The sequence below is a fragment of the Sorex fumeus genome, unplaced genomic scaffold (genome assembly GCF_029834395.1).
Source record: "Sorex fumeus unplaced genomic scaffold, SorFum_2.1 ptg000063l, whole genome shotgun sequence".
Classification (NCBI taxonomy): domain Eukaryota; kingdom Metazoa; phylum Chordata; class Mammalia; order Eulipotyphla; family Soricidae; genus Sorex; species Sorex fumeus.
The window spans coordinates 10401031-10425360 of record NW_026606120.1 but is presented as its reverse complement, the minus strand read 5'-3'; the positions used below and the strand labels follow the sequence as shown (position 1 = coordinate 10425360).

At 42.4% G+C, this 24330-nt stretch overlaps 1 protein-coding gene across 1 annotated transcript in view; it reads right to left on the bottom strand.

The window, feature by feature from the left end:
* IQCH (IQ motif containing H) overlaps positions 1-24330 on the bottom strand; it is a 144057-nt gene that overhangs the window by 107315 nt on the left and 12412 nt on the right. Inside the window, exons 2-3 of the mRNA XM_056128076.1 lie at positions 17080-17207; positions 63-611 (exon numbers count right to left, since the gene is read on the bottom strand). Of these exons, the coding sequence (XP_055984051.1) occupies positions 63-611; positions 17080-17207 (677 nt within the window). The remainder of the gene's footprint in view (positions 1-62; positions 612-17079; positions 17208-24330) is intronic.

Below are 24330 nucleotides of genomic sequence, written 5' to 3'. Positions count from 1 at the left end.
ATCGCTGGAGCAAGTAATGTTTAGAAAAGGGGCCTATTGGAACAGCCGGCAGCCCTGTGTACCTTGGCACGGATGTGGAAATTACTCAGATGTCTTTGCTGGTTCTCCCTCCGCATCTTCCTGACTCGGGACTTGTGGCAATGCAAAAGCCACTTGATAGCAATCACGCCCGTTGCCCACTTCTGCCGGCGGTACTGGATGTAGAATTTCCTGGCCTTGTAGCATTTCCACGTGGCTTGGATCTTGATCGCTGCCTCTCTCTTTCCATCTTGGCCTTTGAACCGCTGCCCTGGACGGTTGACTATGCATTGGATATACTCTGGGTTTTCCAGCACAGATAAGATATCACTTTTGGTAAGTTTATCTTTCAGTTCGACCTCTGGGAGGAGGTCGACCAGATTGCTCCCCTTCACCCTGGCTTCTGGGATGGCATAGTCCCTGAGAAACTTCTCGATGTGCTCCAAGAAAGAAAAAACACTTCCCCAAATCAAACCAACGTGTTCCTTGAACACGAGGAAATCCAAGGCAGTCTTGTCTATGGTGCCATTGTAAATGGTAAAGTCATACTCCCATGGTATCTTGGATATTTTATATGCCGTGGATTTCAAGAACTGTGGAAGAGCGGGGGTGTCAGAGATGAAAGAGAATTGTACTCTGGTTTTGTTTGGGGGGGGGCACACCCACTGGTGCTCAGGGATTATTCCTGGCTCTATGCTCAGGAATCACTCCTGGCAGTGTGCAGGGGACCATATGGGATGTCGTGGATTGAATCTGGGTCAGTCGCATGCAAGGCAAGCACATCTGTACTGTACTTTCTCTCCAGCCCCTGTGGTCTGTTTCTAATGCATGGTCCACACACCTTACCATTTTTTCCTTGAGGGTGGGATGATAATGGCTACTAATTTTGATTCAGTTGGAGACATGACATAATAGAAAAGTATGACCAGCATAATTTATAAATCTTACTAAAGGGACCTGATCATCAGTCACTTAAAGCTCTGTCACTTTCATGAAAGTGCCATAAAATTTCTCAAGATAAGAGCATATGACTTTAAGATGAGATCAGCCCCTGCCCCGCCAAACACACAAATTACTACAGAAACAAAAGACAAAACCCCTTAACAATAATATCCTTCATTGTCAATGGGCTAAACACACCAATTAAAAGACAGAGTCACAGGATGGACCAGAAAATTGAAGCCAACATTCTACGGCCTGCAAGAAGCATTACTGAACAGTCAGAACAAACAAAGATTCAAAGTAAAAGGATGAAAAACAATTCTACAAACAACTCTCTCAAAAAAGCTGGGGTGGCCATAATAGTATCAGACTACATAGACTTCAGACTGAAGAAGGTTACAAGAGACAGTGAAGAACATTTCTTAATGATCAAAGGATCTGTACATCAGAAAGAACTCACATTCTTCTTTTTTTTTTTAGAAGCCAATTTATTTTATTTTATTTTTTTCTTTTTTGGGTCACAACCAGCAATGCTCAGGGGTTACTCCTGGCTTTGCACTTAGGAATTACTCCTGGCGGTGCTTGGGGGACCATATGGGATGCCGGGGACCAAACCTGGGTTGGCCGCGTGCAAGGCAAACACCCTACCCGCTGTGCTATCACTCCAGCCCAAGAACTGACATTCTTAAATGTATATGCACCTAATGAAGGACCAGCGAAATATTTAAAACAACTGCTCACAGACTTGAAGAAAGACATTGATAGCAAAACAATAATGATTAGAGATTTCACACTGCTTTATCACCTCTCAATAGATCAACCAGATTCAAGCTCAGCAAAGGCATACTTTATCTGAGGGAAGAAATGGAAGACAGGGGTTTAATGTGACATTTTATCCCCCAAAAGCTGAATATACATTCTTCTCAAGTGCATGTGGGTTATTCTCAAGATAAACGACATGCTGGGCCACAAAATATACCTCCATAAAATTAAGAGGATAGAAATTATATCAACTATCTTTTAAGACCATGATGCACTGAAAACAGAAGTGAATCAAACACAGAAACAAAAATTTAAACAAACATCAGGAAATTACACAGCTCACTACTGAACAGTCAGTGGCTTAGAGAGGAAATCAAAGAGGAAATCAAAAGAATAATGGAAACAAATGAGAATGAAGACATGAGTTACCAGAACTTATGGGACAAGGTAAAAGCAGTGTTAAGAGAAAAGTTTATAGCTTTATAAGCATTCCTCAGGAAGAAAGAGTGAGTCCCACATAAGTAATTTAACCTCACAGCTTAAGATTTTGGAAAATGACCAACGAAAGGAGCCCAAACCAGGCACAAGAAAAGAAATAATAAAACTTAGAGCAGAAATTAATGACATGGAAACCCAAAAAACAATATGAAAGAGCAGTGAAACCAAGAGCTGGTTCTTTGAGAAAATAAACAAGATCAATAAACCACTAGCAAGACTCACAGAGAAAGAGAGAGAGAGAGAGACCCCTAATAAACAGAATCAGAAATGAAAAGGGGGATATCACAACAGAAACCACAGAAATTCAAATGATAATTAGAGATTACTTTGAGAATCTTTATGCCATGAAGCAAGAAAACCTCAGAGAAATGGATAAATTCCTGAACTCCTATAATATCCCAAAGCTGACCCAAGAAGACTTGGAATACCTGAACAGACCTATCACTATCAAGGAAATCAAAATAGTAGTCAAAATTCTCCCATAAACAAAAGTCCTGGTCCAGATGGATTCACTAGTGCATTCTTCCAAACCTTTAAAGAGGACCTACTCCAAATCCTTTTCAAGCTTTTCCAGGAAATTGAAGAAAGAGAAACACTTCCAAACAGTTTCTATGAGGCAAATATCACCCTCATACCAAAAGCAGACAGAAACTCCACCAAAAAAAGAGACTTATAGGCCAATATCCCTGATGAACACAGAGGCAAAGATCCTTAACAAAATACTAGCAAATAGAATCCAATGACTCATCAAAAAGATCATACATCATGACCAAGTAGGATTCATCCTGGGGATGCAAGGATGGTTCAACACTCCAAGTCAATCAACATAATACACCATATTAATTAAAGGAAAGATAAAAACCATATGATCATATCAATAGATGCAGAGAAGGTGTTTGACAAGATCCATCACCCGTTTATGATAAAAATTCTCAACAAAATGGGAGTTGAAGAAATTTTCTTCAATATAGTCAAAAGCCATCCACCACAAGCCCACAGCAAGCATTATTTTCATTAGGGAAAAACTAAGACCCTTCTCTCTAAGATCAGGAACAAGACAAGATTGCCCACTCTCACTATATCTATTCAATATAGTACTGGAAGTAGTTGCCATAGCAGTTGGGCAAGGAGAATATAGCAAGGGCATCCAGATAGAAAGGAAGAAGTCAAGCTCTCACTATTTGCTGATGACATGATACTATCCTTAGAAAATCCTAAAGACTACAGAAAAGCTCTTAGAAACAATAGGTTTGTATAGTAAAGTGGTAGGTTACAAAATCAATACCCAGAAGTTCATGACTTTTCTATATTCAAATAATGAAAGAGAATAAAGGGGTATTTAAAAAACCATTCCTGTTCACAATTGTTCTTCAGAAAATCAAATACCTTGGAATTATCTTAACTAAGGAGTTAAGGAACCTATATAAAGAAAACTACAAAATGCTACTGCAAGAAATAAAGGCAGACACAAGGAAATGGAAACACGTCCCCTGCGCATGATTGGGAGGATTAACATTGTCAAAATGGCAAAACTCTCCAAGCATTATCCAGATTCAATATGGCCTCTTATAAGGATACTCATGACATTTTTCAAAGAAATAGACAAAACAGTCCTGAAATTCAGATAGAGCAAGAACCCCCCTCCTCCCCCGCCATGAATATCTAAAGCAATCCTTGGGAAAAAGAAGATGGATGGCATTACCTTCCTCAACTTCAAACTGTACTACTAAGCAGGAGGAGTAATTAAAACAGTATGGTATTGGGATAGAAACATACCCACAGACCAATGGAGCAGAGTTGAATTATTCAGACACAGACTCTCAAGTATATGATCACTTAATCTTTGGTAAAGGAGCAAGAAGTGTGAAGTGGAGCAAGGAAAGCCTCTTCAGCAAGTGATGCTAGGAAAGTTGAACAGCTGCATGCAAAAAAAAAAAGAAATGAACTCAGACCTCTGTATAATGACAAGCACAAAAGTCAGATCAAAATGAATTAAAGGCCCTAATATCAGACCTGAATCCATAAGGTACATGGAGAAAAACGTAGGCAGAACCCTCCATGATACTGAAATTAAAGGTATCTTCAAGGATGAAACACCACTAACCAAGAAGTAGAAATAAATATAAACAAATGGGGCTACGTTAAACTAAAAGCACCTCAAAAGAAACAGCAAAATACAGAGAGAGCCCATGGAATGAGAAGAATTATTTACCCAATTTTCATCAGATAGGGGCTTAATATCCAAGATATAAAAGACAATGGGAGAACTTTACAAGAAAAAAAAATTCCAACCTCATCAAAAAATGGGGAGAAGAAATCAACATAAACTTCCTCAAAAAATAAATACACATGGCCAAAAGACACATAAAAAATGCTCTACATCCTAACCATCAGGGAGATGCAAATCAAAACAACAATGAGATATCATCTTACACCACAGAATCTGGCACACATCAAAAAGAACAAGAACAACCAGTACTGGTGAGGATGCAGGGAGAAAGGGACTCTCATTTGTTGGTGATGGGAATGCCAACTGGTCCAGCCCTTTTGGAAAACAATATAGACATTCCTCCAAAAACTAGAAATTGAGCTTCCATTTGACCCAGCAATACCACTTCTGGGAATATATTCTGTGGATTCAAAAAAGCACAGTAGAACGACATCTGCATCTGTATGTTCATTGTAGCATTGTTCACAATAGCCAGCATCTGGAAACAACCCAAGTGCCCAAGAACAGAAACTTTGGCACATCTACACAATAGAATACTATGCAGCTCTTAGAAAAGATGAAGTCATGAAATTTGCTTATAAGTGGATGGATATGGCGAGTATCATGCTAAGTGAAATGAAACAGAAAGAGAGGGATATACACAAAATGACTGCACTCATTTGTGGAACATAAAATAACATAATATGAGATTCTCCTATGGACAGTAGAGACAAAGTCCAGGAGGATTGCTCCATGGTTTGGAAGCCTGCCTCATGTGCTGGGGGAGAAGGCATTTGGGATGGAGAAGGGACCTCTAAGTCAATGATCGTTGGAAGGATGGCTTGGGATTGGAGATATGTCTAACAGTAGACTAAAGACCAAACATGATGGCCTCTCAGTATAGGTAAAGGTAAAGGCCCTCCCGTTGACCATCGATTTGCTCGAGCGGGCCCAGTAACGTCTCCATTGGAGACTTTGTTGTTACTGTGTCTGGCATATCGAATACGTCACGGGGAGCTTGCCAGGCTCTGCCGTGCGGGCAAGATACTCTCGGTAGCTTGCCGGGCTCTCCGAGAGGGGCGGAGGAATCGAACTCGGGTTGGCCATGTTGGCTGCGTGCAAGGCAAACGCCCTACCGCTGTGCTATCGGCCTCTCAGTATCTGTATTGCAAATCATAATGCCCCAAAGTAGAGAGAATAAAAGAATAAAACACAGACTAAAAGCTATTTTTTAAGTCTTGGACCCAAGAGATAGTACAGCATATAGGGTGCTTGCCTTGTACATAGCAGACCCAGCTTTGGTTCCCACACCTCAGATGGTGGGTGATTCTATCAGAAGTGATTCCTGAGTGCAGAGCCAGGACCAAGACCTGAGCAAAGCCTGTTTGACCCCAAAACTAATAATAATAAGGTAAATAGGTAATAATAAGGTAAATAGTCTAGGTGAAAATAAACTATGTCATACACACTCACACTCTCACAAACACCCATGTAAACCAAGAAAAAAAGGAAAATTTTTGTTTTGTTTGTGTTCAGTGTAAAAGTTCTACATTTTATTGTTGAAACCTTCTGCATGAGAAAGTTACTCCCTATTGTTTATGTCATTTTCTCTTCCTTCCTTCCTTCCTTCCTTCCTTCCTTCCTTCCTTCCTTCCTTCCTTTCCTTACTTCCTTGGGCCAGCAGGACTAAAGCTGCATCAGGTCTGATTTTGCTTCAGAAAGCCCAGCGATCAGTTACTGAGCTGATTGCTTTTTGCTTGTGGATTTAAGGAACAGCTTGTCTTCAATATGTCAATGTTTTCAGATGTATAAGCCAATTTTTATCAGATTGTAGGAATACACTGCTCTCTGAATTTTGAAGAGTTTTTATAAAGCTCAAAGAAAAAAAAATACAAAGCCCCAGTTAATTGATCAGTAACTATTGTACCACAGCATTATGGTGAATGTTACTAGGTTAGATTGTTAGTGCTTTGTCTCTATTAAATAAATGTTAGCGCTGTTATGAACAATTTTTGTTTTGTTTTGGAGTCAGGTCCTTCAATGCTGAGGGGTTACTCCTGGCTCTGCACTCAGGAATTACTCCTGTCAGGAACATATGGGATGTAGGGGGATTGAACCCTACATCCCTCCATCCTTTCACATGCAAGGCAAGCACTCTACCCACTGTACTCTCTCTCCGGACACAGATAATAATAATCAAATTTAGCCAGAAAGGGATCTAAAAGGTAAACCAAGAGGCTGATTTACAATAAAAGCACAATAAACCAATGTAAGAAGCATCTAAAAAAAAAAGAGGCTTAGTTTAAATCTGGGCTGTGAGATAATCCCTTAGACTGTCATGTAAAAACGCTGAACACAAGCTCAGATAAAGAAGGGAAGACCAAGTAAAGGGTGTTTGAAGGATCCACTAAGGTTGGGAGATGCGTGCTGAATGTAGACTATAGAGAGAACACAAAGGTCACTCAATGCCTCTATTGCAAACTACAACACTTAAAAGGAAAGAGAGAACAAAAGGGAATGTCCTGCCACAGAGGTGGGGCGGGGGTGGGGTGGGGTGGGGAATGAGGTGGGGGTGGTGGGAGGGATACTGGGATCATTGGTGGTGGAGAATGGGCACTGGTGGAAGGATAGTTACTTGATCATTGTATGATTGAAGCGCAAGCACAAAAACTGTACCTCACGGTGATTCACTAATAAAAAAAAATGGAAAAAAAAAGCTGAACACCAAGTGTGAAATCATAATGGGGGGAGTTTACTGGAACTTTTGCAGCTGACTTTAAACCTTAGTGAGCTTCTGTGTACTGTTAACTTCAGAGTTGTTATGGCCATAAGCATCTGTGTAAGACAGCAGCCTCTTCTGAGGCTACTCACAGAGTGACTGCGAATTGTTTGGTGGTTGGAGGTGAGCTCCTCCTTCTCGGATGCGCCCTCAAGTTAGGGAAGGCCCGCCTCCTTCAGCAGGCATCGGTGCTGGCAGGAGGAAGTACAGCTTCTGGTAGAAGACAAGTGGCACATGCTCTGCTAGGAATGGCCCATGGCTATATTTCTGCCTGCCTTCAAGAGTGGGTCCTGATGGTGGGAAGGGGAGAATTCCAATAAGAATGGTAAGGCTTTATCAGAGAAACAGCCACGCACGGAGAATCCCAGATGGATAGGCCTGGAGCTGGCTGCTCCTACCCATCATGTGTCCAGTCCTGGCAACTGGATGCGGAGGCTCCTATAAGCATCACTGCTATGGAAGTGCAAGCCGGTGCTTCTTGGGAATTTTAAAATTATGTTTGTGATAGCACAGCGGGTAGGGTGTTTGCCTTGCACGCGGCCGACCTGGCCGACCCATGTTCGATTCCTCCACCCCTCTCGGAGAGCCCAGCAAGCTACCAAGGGTATCCCGGCCACACGGCAGAGCCTGGCAAGCTACCCGTGATGTATTCGATATGCCAAACACAGTCCCAAGAAAGTCTCCAATGGACACGTTACTGGGCCCGCTCGAGCAAATCGATGAACAACGGGAGGACAGTGACAGTGACAGTTTGTGATTCATGAGTCATGTGGAATGGGAGTTCTATGAAAATGGAACCCCCTGGGAGATGTTTAGAAGGAAGGGGTCCCTAAGTCTCTCGGGACAGAGCCTTTCGTGGGTGGCCCAAGAGAACCAATGTGCAGAGCAAGTGCGTTTCCAGACATGTGAAAGCCTAGCCCCTGGACTAGGAGTGGGTTGACAGGAGGCAACAGGGGCTATTTCCAAACAAAGGGATAGCACCTCTGTCCCTTCCTGGAGGTTGTTCTAGTAAAGACCTGCTCTCCAAGGAGACACTCTTGGACATCAAAAAGGCGACTCAGGCACAGGGACGCTGTGGGCCTGGAGTCAGCTAAAGCAGAACTGTGGTACATCTGTCACAGAAAATGCCACACTGGGGAGCACTTGAGGCTCAGAGCAAAAAAGACATGTTCCTCAAGAGAAAGGCTTCCAAATTAAAGCTGTGCATCAGTGCTGTGAGACCCATTGAACAGGTAAAGACAAAGCGGCTTCACAGCTCGCCAGGAAGGAGATCTCTGATTACAGGTCACGCCAGGCCTCAGGCTCCAGTTCCTTCCCTTACTCTTCTCATGCTAGGTATCTCCATGAATTTGTCTCCCACCCCTTCCCAACCCTATCTCAATATGCCCTTCCCCTTCCCCTCCCCTTCCCCATCTACTCCTTACCCTCTCCCCTTCCCCTACCCTCTCTTCTCTCTTCCTCTTCCCTCTTTTTCCTTCCTCCTTTCCCCTTTCCCCTTCCTGTTCTGCCCTCTTCTGTCCAATCCCTTCTCCTTTTCCTTCCTTCCTTCCTTCCTTCCTTCCTTCCTTCCTTCCTTCCTTCCCTCCCTCCTTCCCTCCCTCCCTCCTTCCCTCCATCCCTTCATCCCTCCTTCCCTCCCTTCCTCCCTCCCTTCTTTCCTCCTTCCATCCTTTCCTCCTCTGTCCCTTCCATCTTTTCTCTCTCCCTGTTTGCCACAAGTTGTACTTTCAGTGTGACTGTTCCCTGTTTGTTTTCTCCTAGTCCATGTGGGCCTCCTCATGCTGGGACCCAGACACACCTATACAAGATGCTGACAGCCCCTAATTGGCTCACTCAGAGCCCAAACCTATGGCCATGGCCTAATTGTTAGCATCCTTCTCTAACTAACCGGATCAACTCACTGGTAAAAGCTTTTCTTCATTTGCAAAGTGGAATTACTAATTAGGACAGTTTCTGGAGAAGTTATTTAAGGAAAAGTCTAAATTGACACCCCAAAACCAACAAGGCAAGATGGAGATTTTGGATGTCAGCAAACCGAAAATAGGAAACAGGAAAGATTTCCCAAGATTCAGAAATAATCACCACAAAGAAAAATATATTCCATTGAAAACATCTATGACATCTTACATCTATTACATCTATTACACCTTACATCTATTTCTAAGCTGAAGAGTCTTATTCAAAACGTCCTTTTCATATATGTGCATGGTTTATGGACACAGGATTAAACTATATTCTGAAATTGGGAAATAGACCTCTATCAAGATCTCTCAATTTTATTTATTTATTTTTTTTGCTTTTTGGGTCACACCTGGCGATGCTCAGGGGTTGCTTCTGGCTTTGCGCTCAGGAATTACTCCTGGCAGTGCTCAGGGGACCATATGGGATGCTGGGAATTGAACCCGGGTCGGCCGCATGCAAGGCAAACACCCTACTCGCTGTGCTATTGCTCCAGCCCCAAGATCTCTCAATTTTCTAACATTGAGATCATCTTTTGCTTTTTTAAAAATTGGTTTTGTTTGGGGGCTTTAACTAGTTGAATTCAGGGCTCTATACTCAGGGATCACGCCTGGAGCTGTTCCAAGAACCATATGGGATGCCGGGAATTAAATCTGGGTGGGCTATGTATAAAGCAAGAGCCCTGCCCACTGTACAATGAATTTTGCTCTGGCCCCAGAGCTGTTCTTTTGAGAATGATTTGCCTAGAAGGATAGATTAAAGAACTTCGGATTCTGTAAACGGATATTCTAGGAAGTTTCTCAAACACTCAAATGCATCCATTAGGAACAAACTGAAGCGATGGCCTCCATTTGTATTAATAAGAGTAAGTTCTTCCTTAAAAAAAAAAAGGATGCCCTTGCTATCTTTTTCTTGCCTAATGTTGTGGCTCCAAGTAAGAGCTTTGACTCAGGCTATTAATGGAGTATCTCTCAGAGATGGAATCTTCATTATTCCCCAAAGCACAGTCACAGTTTCTCTGACTTGCGCTTCAATACTTACTGAGCACCCAGTGTGTGTTAAGATTCCTACAGAATAAGTACCAGGACCTCAGCTTGTGAGAATTGTTGGAAAACGAGATACAGTATTCGAAGTGAGCTGCCGACATGATCAGGGCTCATGAATTTTAGGGTATGACTTTCACGAAGGCCATTGGCCTTGTCTTTAATCCTAGGAGCTATCAGGGGTCCAAAGAAATGAGCCCTGAAATTCAGCCCTGTGCCCTGAAGTTTAAACTGAGTAGGTGGAAGTTTAAGTTGTGCCACTTGGAAAAATTACTAGCAACTGTGAATTGAATGTTTGCATCCCCATAGAATTTCATATGTTGACGCTCTCTGTAATCCCTAGGGTGACAGCATTTGGGGTTGGGATATCTGAGAAGTAATTTGCACATGAGGGTGGAATGTTCGTGATTAAATGATTCTTTTTTTTTTTCAAGAGGAGACACAAGAAATGTGTTTTCTGTCTCTCTTTATCTCTCTCTCCCTCCTTCATTCCCACTTTGTCTCCTTTTTCCCCGTCCCCATGTGAAGATACTGCAAAAAGGTTTGCCTTTGTAAACCCAAAGAAGGTTATTATCAGAACCAACCATACTGGCATCTTCCTCTTTCTTGGATTTGGCCCCAGAGCCCTGAGAAATAAATGTTGGTTGGGTAAGCCACTCCAGAATCTGGTATTGTTATGGGAGCCTGAACTACGATGATATGTTCTCTTAGCCATCTATAGGACTGGCAGATCCCTGTGGAGTGGTTGTGAAGATTTTATGTAGAAGGTACGGGTGTTTCATTGTATGACCGAGACTTAGACCCAAAAGCTTTGTAACTGCTCTCACGGTGATTCAATAAATAAAATTATAAAAAGGGGGGAAAATAAAGAACCTTTCATGGTGCCTCACTACTGGTCCAGGTCACTGTTTCCACAGCTGAGGAAGCAGACAGAGAGACTTGACTACAATCACACACCTAACTGCTGTTCCCTGGCCCCAGACTGCCAATACTTACAGCCCAACAGCCCAGAACTGCCCATATGATTCCTTATCAAGATTCTCATTTGCCTGACACTACCCCCCTCCCCATTTTTTGTTATGAGCTATGAGGACCAAAATGACCTTGAACAGCTTCCTTTATAAGTTGGAAAGCGAGTCACTAAACTCATTCCCATGAAAGGCTGAGGGAACATGGCGCTGCGGGGAAAGGGTGGATTTGAAGTGATAAGACCCGAGATCAAGACCCGAGAGCAAACGTGTCACAACCTTCTCCTGTGGCCTTGAGAAGTGACTAGTATGGGCTGCTTTCAATTTCCATTTTGGGCCACTAGGGTGCTTCTGGTTTTGATACCTTCTGCCTCCAGGCTGAAAGTATGATCCCACTAGGAGAATCTGCTGAACACTGCCACATGTGGCCCCAAAACAAACAAACAAAATCAGTCAATAAATAATAAACACACCAGGAATCAGAGGCCAAATCTCTACTGGAATCACCTTATTGTACCATGGGGTAGAAAACAAGAAGTTTTCTTTTCCTTTTAAGAAAAGTATTTATTATTTATTGGAAACTCAAACTAACAAATCACAACAGAAAAATAACTGCCTATACCAAGATGTTAAAAGATAGTTTTGAGGCAAGAACCCTAAAGAATAATACGCCGGCATTTTAGGGTCCTGTAAATCAACAAAACAATTCTCTGTTTATAGGCATAAGGAATGGCATGCACCTTAAGTGTCAGCTGTAAGAGTGAGACTCAGAGCCCTTAACCTTAGTAAGAAGGATGAAAGGCAGAATGAGAACTCACTGATTGGGGACATTTACAGGACAAAAATTGAGTGTAAAGGCCACTCATAGCAGCAGCAATTTCCTTGTGATAATTTCTGCAATTGCTTTGAAAGGTATCTTTTATTCAAATGAATCTTCTTGAACTCTGAAATACTTCCTGAGGAGAAAAAAAAAATCTCTACCCTGATATGCATTCTCATGAAACAGAAACGCTCAATGGTTCAGTGCTTGCTGAAGATCAAACAAAATAAGTCAGAAATGTTCTTTTCTTTTTTTTTTTCAAAAGATGGAGTATATTTTCAGTCAAATGTGAAATTTCCGTTCTTAAAACCCTGTTTTCTTGGCCTGCTGCACTGAGTGAATCTTTTCTACCTCCTTTCTAGAATGTTCTGAGAGAATGTGACACAGCTAAGGGCCTTTGGGGCCATTGTGATTGATGGAGAGAGCCTCCAGGGGGTAGAGCAGGGAGGGAATCAAAATCAGCCTGGATTTCTACCCTGTCGTTGCTTTCTCTATAGAGAAAGGTAGGAGTTCATACCCTTATAATCACCAAAGTTGGATTTTACAGTTTCCCTAACCCCAAAACCTAATTATAACACTGTCTGTAGCGCTGTCTTCTCATTGTTCATCGATTTGCTCGAGTGGGCACCAGTAACGTCTCCATTGCGAGACTTGTTACTGTTTTTGACTTATCGAGTATGCCCTGGGGAGCTTGCTAGGCTCTGCCGTGCGGGCGGGAAACTCTCGGTAGCTTGCCGGACTCTGAGAGGGATGGAGGAATCGAACCCAGGTTGACTGCATACAGGGCAAATGCCCTACCCGCTGTGCTATCGCTCCGATAATATAATAATAATGAATTCTTAGGATCCTTATACAGAGCCTGACTGACTCAAAGTGATCCAGCTTCCAATATTGTGCCCACTCCAAGGTCTCATCTCCACCCTATTCTAACTAGATGTTGCTGTTATTTTTAGGTATTGTGTACGACTTGTAATGATTTGGTAACATGGCAAATTTTCCCCCATCTAAATTTGTTAGTTTGAGTTTCCAATTGCTTCTCTGCTTTATGACCTATGATTTAAAGTTTCATGGGAACCTCTGGTTTGGATGAGCCCTTAGGTAGAGAGGCTTTGAGAACAGAGGTACTCTTTGTGGAAGGCTCATTTCTGGGCACAGAGCAGACATCTGGAAGCAGACGTGGTGGCAGCCTCAGCAGTGGTAGTAACCGGGAACAACCTGGTCTTTGTGGGAAAGTTCCTGCCCTCAGTATAGTTGGAATCTGGATTCCTGAGTCTCACTGTCACTGAGTCCTACATGTCTGTTTCCCAGCCATGAAGGCCTGGCCAGTAACAGGACAGAGCTCTGGGCTGCTCTGAGTATTCAGTGGTCTGGACCTGTTCTCTGAGTATGCTCCACCAACAACTCTTGTAAACATCCCTGATAAATAGCCATAGTATTCTTAAAGCATTTCCTTTGTTTTGAAAAGGGCAGAAACAAACTCAGTTTCCTTCACCACTAGTGAAGTTGGGTGTGGGGGGGGGGGGGGGAAGTGATGGTTGTTAGAGGAGTGTCACTGCATTGATTGATTTATCTGTGAGTACTTAGTTAGCATTGTAGCACTGTCCTTCCATTGTTCATCAATTTGCTGAGTGGGCACCAGAAACGTCTTCATTGTGAGACTTGTTACTGTTTTTGGAATATCAAATACGCCACGGGGAGCTTGCCAGGATTTGCTGTGCGGGCAGAATACTCTCAGTAGCTTGCTGGGCTCTCTGAGAGGGATGGAGGAATTGAATCTGGGTCAGCCGCATGCAAGGCAAACACCCTACCCGCTGTGCTATCGCTCCAGCCCAGAAGTACTTAGATACAGAAGGGTAAGGGCACCCGTGGGGGGGTGAATGCAGTGCTGTCCAGTCACTGTTCCACAGGATACTATGACCCAGTGGTTCCTTAAAAGGGAAGTTCCTCTAAAATTGTGTGTGTGTGAGAGAGTGTGAGCGTGCGCTTGTGCACCCATGCACACACATATTGAGATCACACCTGGCAGTGCTCAGGGCTTACTCCTGGCTCTGTGCTCAGCGTTCATCCTGGTGATGTTGGGGGACTGTATGCTGTATTGGAGATCAAACCAGGGGTCAGTCATGTGCTTAGAAGCGCCAGAACTTCTGTGCTATCTCTCCAGCTGCTCCCTCTGAAATTCTTCCTGATAAGAATACCTAGAAGGGGCAGATTAAAGATGCTCTTCAAAATGAGACTGATGGGGCTGAGGAGATGGCTCAAAGGCCCGTCCCCCCTGCATCATGGAGGAGCCCTGGACTTGATGTCGGTCACCTCAGGGTCCTCAGATACTGCCAAAAGATGGATTTTGACAGCAAATGCTCCAAGGCATCTTGGAGCTCCAAGGCATCTTCACACGTATAAGATGTCTAGGCCTCAACACAACTGTAGGAAAAGGGAGATGGATCTGGATTGGTCAGAAGGAAGGAGGCACAGAGAATGGAAATGATTTCCTCCAAATTTCTCTGCTAGGAAGAGCTCTTACTTGTCTCAGAAGTACAGGGTTTGGGTTACTACTTAACAGCCCTATAAAGCGTCCCTGAACCATTTCTCCTTCCTTGACCATTTTGTTTTTTATTCGTCTTAGGTGGCTTCATGTCCAGCCCCACACTGTTACCTGCTCTACCCTAGTCGCAGCGTGAGCGTGTGCAAGGGTGTGTGTGTGTGTGTGTGTGTGTGTGTGTGTTCACACATCCCACAGTCACGTCCACCGGCACATGCATACACTCAAGACCTACTTTGCTCATGTGTTACTTCATTGTAGGCATACTTTTTATTTTGTTTTTAGTTGTTGTTGTATCTGAACCATATCTGGTGATGCTCAGGATTTACTTCTAGCTCTGTGCTCAGAACTTACTCTTGGTGGGCTTGGGAGACCACATAGGTGCGGGAGGCTGAACCCAAGTAGGTTAAGTGCAAGGCAAGTATCCACTGTCACTTTTACCCCCATAGGCCTACTTTTTATAAGATGAAAGTGATTGAGGTTGAAGACAAGCTGTTATTCAAATCACTGCTTTGGCGTGAAGCTCTCAAAATAATTCAGTCACTGAGAAGGGGAAAAATGGGATTCCCACTTTAAATAAGCAATCTCTCCCCACACCCCAAATGATTTCAACTCTTTCATAAAAGAACTTTTGTTACCAGCTCTAGCTGCCAAACCCACCTCCCATACTTCTGCCCCGCAGAAAAAGGGGTGCCACTCTGTGACCAAGCCCCAATTTCAACTAGTCACAACAGAGTACAGACCTTCCAATTGTGGAGTCCTTTTGTCTTTTTCTTTTTCCCCTACAATGAAGAATGAGACCGTTTAAATCAAAATGACTCTTCCATGAGACTATAGAAAACAAATCGAAGGTATGGAGTGCCCCCCCAACACAACTCCCTCCCTCTTCTTCCTCTCTTCCTGAACCTCTATTTCCTCAGCTTCCCCTGCTGTGCCAGCCTGTTCCCTGTCTCCTTGCTGGCAGGGGCTAATAACTAGGAAGACCTTTCCCACCCCAGACAATGGTGCTCTCTTGCCAAGATCTCTGTTTGCTTCGAACAAAGAGTTTAACAAAGTCAATATTTACAAAATCAACTGGAGTTGGACACCAAGCCCCAGGCTGGGGCACTTTTCACCAAGGATAGGAATAATGACATTGACTATTGAAGAGATCATTCAGAAATGTACCCATGTGGGAATATAGGGAAATGTTTTTAAATAATGCTGTGTCTAGCCACTGGGATGCATTTTATAAAGATAACAGCCAGGAGAATCCAAGTAGAGCTAATTACTCCTCCTAAAAGATGTCATTCTTTAAAAAAAAAAATTTTTTTTTTCTTTTTGGTTTTAGGTAGCTTCCTTACTGCTTCCTACCTAGTGATATCTGTATTACCTACAGATCTATGATCTGTGAAACTGTGGGGCCTGAGAGCTGGAGTGGGTGAGAATCCAAACAGGTGCTCTGTGTGTCCCCATTATGTGCGTTAGCACGTGGCTGTCACACATTCTGTTTAGCTGAATTGGAAGTCAGTCTGGTATAGGCCAAACACTAGCCTGAAGGGCTGTCTGCTGTCTGTCTTTGGATCTGGCTATTTCCATGGATTTTTTGTGTTTTTTTTTCCCAACTCACATTTTTCATGAAATGCAAATATTTGCCATGGCAACTGGGGTATCACATGACCTGCTGTTTCATAACAAGCCTGGATAGCTCTTTTGGAGGAGGAGTCCACCCAGGCTGGAAATACAGTGGAAACATCTTGAGGAAATTCTCTGGGCATAAACAGATGAGGAGCAGGGGGGAGCAGGTAACAATCTACTATGGAGACCCAGGAGCATTCATTTCTCCCCAGTCACTCTCCAATTTTTTCTTTCCTCTTTTATCTTTCTTTCTCTCTTTTTAAATAGGAGCAGCTGTAACAGGACCACTTAGGGTAAGCCCAGAAAAAGACACTGTCAGCTGTCTCTTTTCCATGGTGAAAAGTTTCAATTATCACAAGTCTGTCTGTGGCTCATAAACATAAGAATGCAAACCCCAAAGATTCATCACCTTCCAGCCAGAGTCTCGGGGAAGCTGAATGATTATTGTTCTATGGAGCCCTCGTGTTAAACAAGACGGAATTCCTTCTCCCATCCTTATCAAGGCACCCTGGCAAAGTAAAATGACTTTTTTTTTTAAAGCCCTATACTTAAAAAAAAAGGGAAATAGTCACAGTTCATAAGAACACGGGCTGGGCAGCGGCCATTGGGTATAGAGTCTCAGCTATTGTTTTTCAAACTCCTAAACTCTTGACCACTGCGTCACTGAGGCTGACCTGATCCTGTAGGTAGTCTGGAAATTCTGTGACATATTGAACTTCTGTAGACCCCACTGACTGTGCCATGGAAGAGTTGACTTGTCTCACAGACCCCCTCACTCTGAAAATCAAATGTCGTCCATCAGCAACCAGACGTGTACTTATTTCTGTGTGGAAGGCACCTACGCTTCAACATCACGTGACAAAAAAATCACTGGGATTGTGGTCAACAAGGTTTCACTGGTTTTAATTGAAAGTGGGTTTTTTACCTTTGATGCTGGCTTCTTGATGGCTTGATGCTTGATGCTGGCGATCCTGATGGTCTTGTCCGCTGCCATCTGTGCTGGTTTCCAAGGTCTAGCACTAGGTGTGGCTGGACCATGCAGTGCAGTGTGACCTTGTGGAGACAGTTGACGAAAACCATTAGGGTCATACCTGGGAACCCACTGTACCAACCCAATGGCTCTGAACCCATCGGCTGGCCACTCAGTCCTTTTTCTTTTTTAAATTTTTCAATGAAACACCATGTGATAGAATTACAGACTTACACACTTTTGTGATTACATTTCATTCATACAATGATCAAAAACCCATCCCTCCACCAGTGCCCGTTCTCCACCACCAATGTTCCCTGTATCCCTCCTGCCACTCCCACCCTATCACCCTGGCACTATGGTAGGCACATTCCCTTTTACTCTCTCTCTCTCTCTCTCTCTCTCTCTCTCTCTCTCTCTCTCTCTCTCTCCTATCTCTCTCCTTTTGGGTGTTATGATTTGCAATTTAGGTAATACGTGACCATCATGTTGGGTCTATAGTCTACTTTCAGCACTCATCTTCCATCCTGATTGAGGCCTCCAAGCATCCTTTGCTTGGTGGTCCCTTCTCTGTCTCAGCTACCTTTTCCCCCAGCATGTAAGGCCGGCTTCCAATCCTCCTTGGCCACTCAGTTTTTCCTGCATTAATCCAATGAAACATTGGGGGGGGGGGATCACTGACTCTGAAAGCATGGGAGGGCCACTGTTTGCAGAGGGCATCTCTCCGTATGCACACTGCTTAGAGGGAAAGGTGAGCTTCAAAAGAAGGAAGATTAGACAATAATATTTGTCTTTAAAATGTTTTACTATACAAGTGCTTTACACAGCTTTCTTCCAAATCTATTGATTTTTTTTTTATTTATTTGGGGGAGTTTTGGGGGCCACACCTGGCTGTACTCGGGGCTTACTTTTAGCTCCATGCTCAGAAGTGACTTCTGGCAGTGCTTAGGGGTACCATATGTGGTGCTGAGGTTAAACTGGGGTCAGCTGCAGGTAAGGCAAGAGCCTTATCTCTGTGCTGTCTCTCAGTCCTCCCAAGTTCATTAAAAAAGTTAATACAACCACATTTGATGATTTACTCCATTGCACAATCATTTTAGAAAGATGATTCTAAAGAGTTTAAATAGCTTGACAAAAATAATATAAGTGAGAAACAAATATTTGAAATTCATAAGGAACAGCTTTTGGAAAATATACCTAGGGCATGGAGGTGGGTTATTGGCCTACATGCTATACATGGGAGAACCATCACATTTTCGTTGTTATGTAGAAGTAAGTCCAGCTGCGCTTTACAAACAGCCCATGTCTAACATTCTTTGGAATTCCGTCTTGTTTAACACGAGGGCTCCATAGAACAATAATCATTCAGCTTCCCCGAGACTCTGGCTGGAAGGTGATGAATCTTTGGGGTTTGCATTCTTATGTTTATGAGCCACAGACAGACTTGTGATAATTGAAACTTTTCACCATGGAAAAGAGACAGCTGACAGTGTCTTTTTCTGGGCTTACCCTAAGTGGTCCTGTTAGCCCATGTCTAACATTTTTATCCTATTCTAGGATAAAACCCCTTATCCTATTCATTCTAAGAAAGAGGTCAAGTTGTCTATTTAAAATAGTTCATTGTGGGGCTGGAGTGATAGCACAGTAGGAAGGATGCATGCAGCCGACCTGGGTTCGATCCCCTGCATCCCATATGGTCCCCCAAGCACCGCCAGGAGTGATTCCTGAGCACAGAGTCAGGAGTGACCCCTAAGCATTGTTGGATATGACCCCAAAACCAAAAAAAAAATATCCAGTCCATTGAGCCAAAGACACTTCCTCAACTCACTTTCTTTGATCACTTTCTGTCAACTTTATAACCACAATCTTGGAAAGAATCGATCAAGTACAGCACATTAGTAAAATTTGAAGAACTGAGGAGAATCAATTCTGCCACATTATCTCAGGTGGGTGGCAAGAAATACCTCCAGCTGTCTCCCACAGCGTCACAGGAGCTGCAGTCTAGTCACTAAGGAAGACTCCACTAAAGGGACTTTGTTGCATTGGACCAACCCCATTTAAACATGAATCCTTTGAGGTTGCCTATCATCTCCCCAAGTTGAGGCAATAGTCTAGGAAGACTTGATTTTAGAACTTTCTTTTAATAAACATTATACTTTCTTAATAATAAACAAGGTTGAATAGTTTTCATTTTTCTCCGGGATATCTGTATGCCTTCTCTGGAGAAGTATCTATTCTGGTCCTTTGTGGCCTCCCACCCCTCCCCACTCCCACCTCCACTTTTATTCTTAAATTGGATTGCCAAGTAGTATGAATTCTTTCTGTTTTGTTGATGATCACCCCATGTGTCAGATATATGATGTGTAAATATCTTCTCCCAGTTCCTAGGTTCCCTTTCTGGTTTTGTGGCAGTTTCTTCCACTGTAAGCAAGTTGTTCCATTTCATGTAGTCCTATCTTTTTCCTATTTCCCTTGCTAATGAACTTGAATCTTCAAAATACATCTCTGACATTGAAGTTATAGTGTTTATCATCTATGCTTTCTTTTATACATTTTATGGCTTTCTGTCTAATATACAAGTATTTCATCCTTTTTGAGTTATTGTGAATGGCATTAAGTCATGGTATTAATGGTATTAAGTTTCCCTTCCTCCCTCCCTCTCTCCCTCCCTCCCTCCCTTCCTTCCTATCTTCCCTCCTTCCCTCCTTCCCCCCTCCCTCCCTCCCTTCCTATCTTCCTTCCTTCCCTCCCTCCCTCCCTCCCTTCCTATCTTCCCTCCCTCCCTCCCTCCCTCCCTTCCTTCCTTCCTTCCTTCCTTCCTTCCTTCCTTCCTTCCTTCCTACTTCCCTCCTTCCCTCCCTCCCTCCTCCCTCCCTCCCAATTTCTCCTATATCATTCTATGTTTCTCTCTTCCAAGGGCTTTATTTCTGAGTCTGAGAAAAAATTTTTAATCTTGTCAAGTTCCTGCATCTAGAAAGTATTTTTAATCTTATCAATTTCTTGCATCTGCTAATCTAGTAATTTTATCCATTATTTTGCTAATGTGGTGTAGCAGATGCATTTATTTGCATATTTTGAACCATCCTTGCATTCCAGGAATAAATTCCACTTAACCATAGTTTATGAGTTTTTTTTTTAATTGTGCTGTTGAATTGAGTTTTTTCCTCAGTTTTTTAAGGATTTTAATGTCTGTTTTCATGGCAGGAAGTTGGTTTCAAGATAATAATGACTTTGGAGGTGGATCTTTGAATAAAATGACTTTTACTAAGTTTTCTATCCCTTTTTCTCTCCTCCTTCTGGGTCATCTATAATAAAATTATTGATTTACTTTGGCATCTATCAGTCATCTTAATTCTTTTATATTATTTTTAATGAGGTTTACACAAGACTAGCACTGTAGCACTGTCTGTAGCACCTGTAGCACTGTCCTCCTGTTGTTAATCAATTTGCTTGAGCGGGCACCAGTAACGTCTCCATTGTGAGATTTGTTGTTACTGTTTTTAGCATACCGAATACTTCATGGGTAGCTTGCCAGGCTTTGCTAAGCAGGCAGAATACTCTTGGTAGCTTACCGGGCTCTCCAAGAGGGGCAGAGGAATCGAACCCGGGTTGGCCGCGTGCAAGGCAAACACCCTACCTGCTATGCTATCATTCCGGCCAAGTTATTTGTATTTTTTAAGGGCTATGTTTCCACACCACACACACCTCCAAAGTCCCAGCATCCCAAGACCACTATCCACAGGCTACTTTCAGTCTTCTTAGCCTGTTTTTTTTGTTTTGTTTTGCTTTTTGGGTCACATCTGGTGAGGCTCAGGGGTTACTCCTGACTCTGCACTCAGGAATTACTCCTGGTGGTGCTCGGGGGACCATATAGGATGTTGGGAATCGAACCCGGGTCTGCCATGTGCCAGGCAAATGCCCTACCCACTGTGCTATTGATCCAGCGCTTCTTAGTCCGTTCTTGGTAACCTGAGTCTTATTGTTAGTTTAAGTGGTTGTTTTCATTGGGAAGTGTTTCTTCTCTTGCTTTATTAATTCATATGTTACATGTACGTGAAATCATTCTGTATTTTTTCCTCCTGCGACACTATTCTTGGCTTAACTCTCCAGTTCTATTCACGTTGTAGCAAAAAACAAGATTCCATCTTTTATTACAGCTGAGGAGTACACACACACACACACACACAGACACACACACACACACACCACATCTTTTTTTTTCACTCATCTATTGATGGTCTTGTTGACTGGATTGCTTCCAGATCTTGACTGTAATAAATAGCAATGAACATAGATGCTTTTATGTTTTCTTAAATTTTTTGTATTCCTTGTATTTTTTATTCTTTTTAAATTTAAAAAATTTTAAATTTTATTTATTTTATTCTTTATATTTTTTTGTCTTTTATATTCTTTGGCTAGAAACCGAGGAGTGAAATTGCTAGTAGTTCTATTGTTAACTATTTTGAGAAATCTACATACTGTTTTCCTTGGAGGCCAAACCAATTTACATTCCCAGCATGAACGTAACCCTCAGTAAGTGAGGGTTCCATCACATCTACACCCCCACCAGCACTTGTTTCTAGTATTTTTGATGTAGGCCATCCTGTCTTGTGGTCTCAATGTCATTTTTATTTGCATTTACCAGATTATAACTGACGATGGGCATTTTTTTCATGTGCTTGTTTGCCATATGTATATCTTCTTTGCTCAACTCTTCTCAACACTTTTTTCATGAGATTGTTGATATTGTTGAGTTTTGCGAATATTTTATATTTTTTATATTAGCCCTTTGTGAGATAAATAGCATGTGACGATTTCCTCCTAGCAGTGTGATTGCTTTTGTTTTAGTGGATTTTTCTTCGTGCAATTTTTTTTTTAGTTTTATGTGATCTCAGTGGTTTATTTTTGCTCTTATTTCCTCTTCTTTCTTTCTTTCCTTCCTTCCTTCCTTCCTTCCTTCCTTCCTTCTTTTTTTCTGTAAAGGAAACATTGCCCATAGAAACAGAATTCAGAGTAATAAGAATTTGCTCTTGTTTTCATTGCCCTTGGAGTCAAATCTAAAACCATGGGTATCTTGAATTAATTTTTATTATTCAATAATTATTATTTTTATTATTTTTATTAATTTTTGTGCATGGTGTTGAGATAGTGGTTCAATTTTATTGTTTTGCAAGTGTTGAACCAGTTTCCCCAATACCGTTTGTTGAAATAGTTTTCCTTGGTCTATTTTATGCTACTAACTCTTTTGTCACAAATTAGCTGTCCATATGTCTGAAGGCTTATTTCTGGGATCTCAATTCTATTATGTTGGTCTGAGTTACTGCTTTGATCAAATACCACAGTTTGTATTACTTATAGCTTTATAATATAGTTCTATGCCAGGGAATATAATATCTGTTAATTTTCAGTTCCTCACTTAAGGCTGCTGTTTGGTGTCTTATTGGCTTTCTTTCTGGCTCTTTTCCCCAGTGGTGGAAGTGGGGTGTTAAATGATCGCACTGTGGTTTTATCTTTGTTCAGTCCTAATTGTGGTTGCTTTATGTATTTGATGCCTCTTTATGTGCTGCATGTATGTTATTAAGTATCATTTCCTCTTAACATATTGATCTCTTAATCATTATATAGCCTTGTATACTCTTGTTTCTAATTCTTTTTCTTATTATCTTTTTAATCTGAAATCTGTTTTGTCTGATATATGTTTGACGGTTTCTGCCTTTTTCAGTTTATCATTTGACTCTTTTATTACCTCACAGTCTTTGGCCTTGAGCCTGTGTTTATCACGACAGACCAAACAGGCATCCTCCAGATCTGTCTGATCACTCTGTCTGGATTGGTGAGTTCAGGACATTGACATTTAATAACTTTATTGATATGAAGACTTTTTTTTCCATTTTGGGTCATACTGGGAAACTCTCAGGGGTTACTCCTGGCTCTGCACTCAGGAATCACTCCTGGAGGTGTTCAGGGGACCATATGGGATGCTGGGAATCGAACCTGGGTCGGCCGTGTGCAAGGCAAACGCCTTACCTGCTGTGCTATTGCTCCAGCCCCTGAAGACTCTTTTTTCCATTTTCCTATCTAGATTCTGATGTTTTATCAGATTCTTTTTTTGAACTTTAATTACTCTTTGACATTTAACATAAGTCTCTAGTTTATTCTGAAAACCCCTATTATTACTTTCTATAATTCCCTTCACTATATCATTGTATATAGTGTCATCCGGTTGTTCATCGATTTCCTCGATCAGACACCAGTAACATCTCTCATGTATTCGTGCTAGCCCTAAGATTTTAGCAAGTGCCACATTGGAGGCTCTTTCAGGGTCAGGGGAATTAGATTCATCATTATTACTGGGTTTTGGCATATCAAATACGCCAGGGGGAGCTTGCAAGACACTGCCGTGTGGGCAGGATACTCTCAGTAGCCTGCCGGGTTCTCCAAGAGCAAGAACTAGACAATAAGAGGTTGGTTTTATACTCTCTGGGTCTTGGCCGTTGATGGGATTACACAGAGCCTTGGGTCAGTTGATTGGTGTAACTGCCTAGCTACTAGAGGATGGGGGATCTGGGTGGAGGAGGCCCAGTCCAGATCCGAGCAGGCTTGGAGATCTCAGCCCTGGGTCCCACACACCTGGGTTCCTCTGCTGGTTCCTTTATGCATGAGGCTCATCTGAGCGTGTGGAGAGTGGTCTTAAGCATGGCTGTGGCTGGTTCCGGAGGTCTTCAGCTGCCAGGGCTCTTAATGTTTTTTATATCTTACTATTTTTAAGTGAGGTTTATTTCAATTTTCCTTTTTTTTTTGGTGGGGGGCAGGGGTGTACCATCAATACTCAGGGCTTACTACTGGTTCTGCTCTCAGGGATCACTTCTGGCTGTGCTCAGGGAACCATATGGAGTGCTGGAGGGTGAACTCAAGTCACTATATGCAAGGCAAGCACCATCTTCACGTGCTATCTCTCCAGCCCCTTCTTTTACTTTTGTAGAAGACCTTTTCGTGTTTCTTGCAGAGTCAGGTTACATTTAAATGACCATTAATTCCTCTAAGTAATGCTTGTCTGAAAACTCTCTGCCACACCTTCAAATATGATTGATAACTGGATGGAATCATTAATGTTGGAGAGGCTCATTCAGTACTTTGCTTATATTTTGCCATTCCCTTGAAATCTGCCATGAGCCTAATGGTTTTCCCCTTCATGTGAGTCTTTGT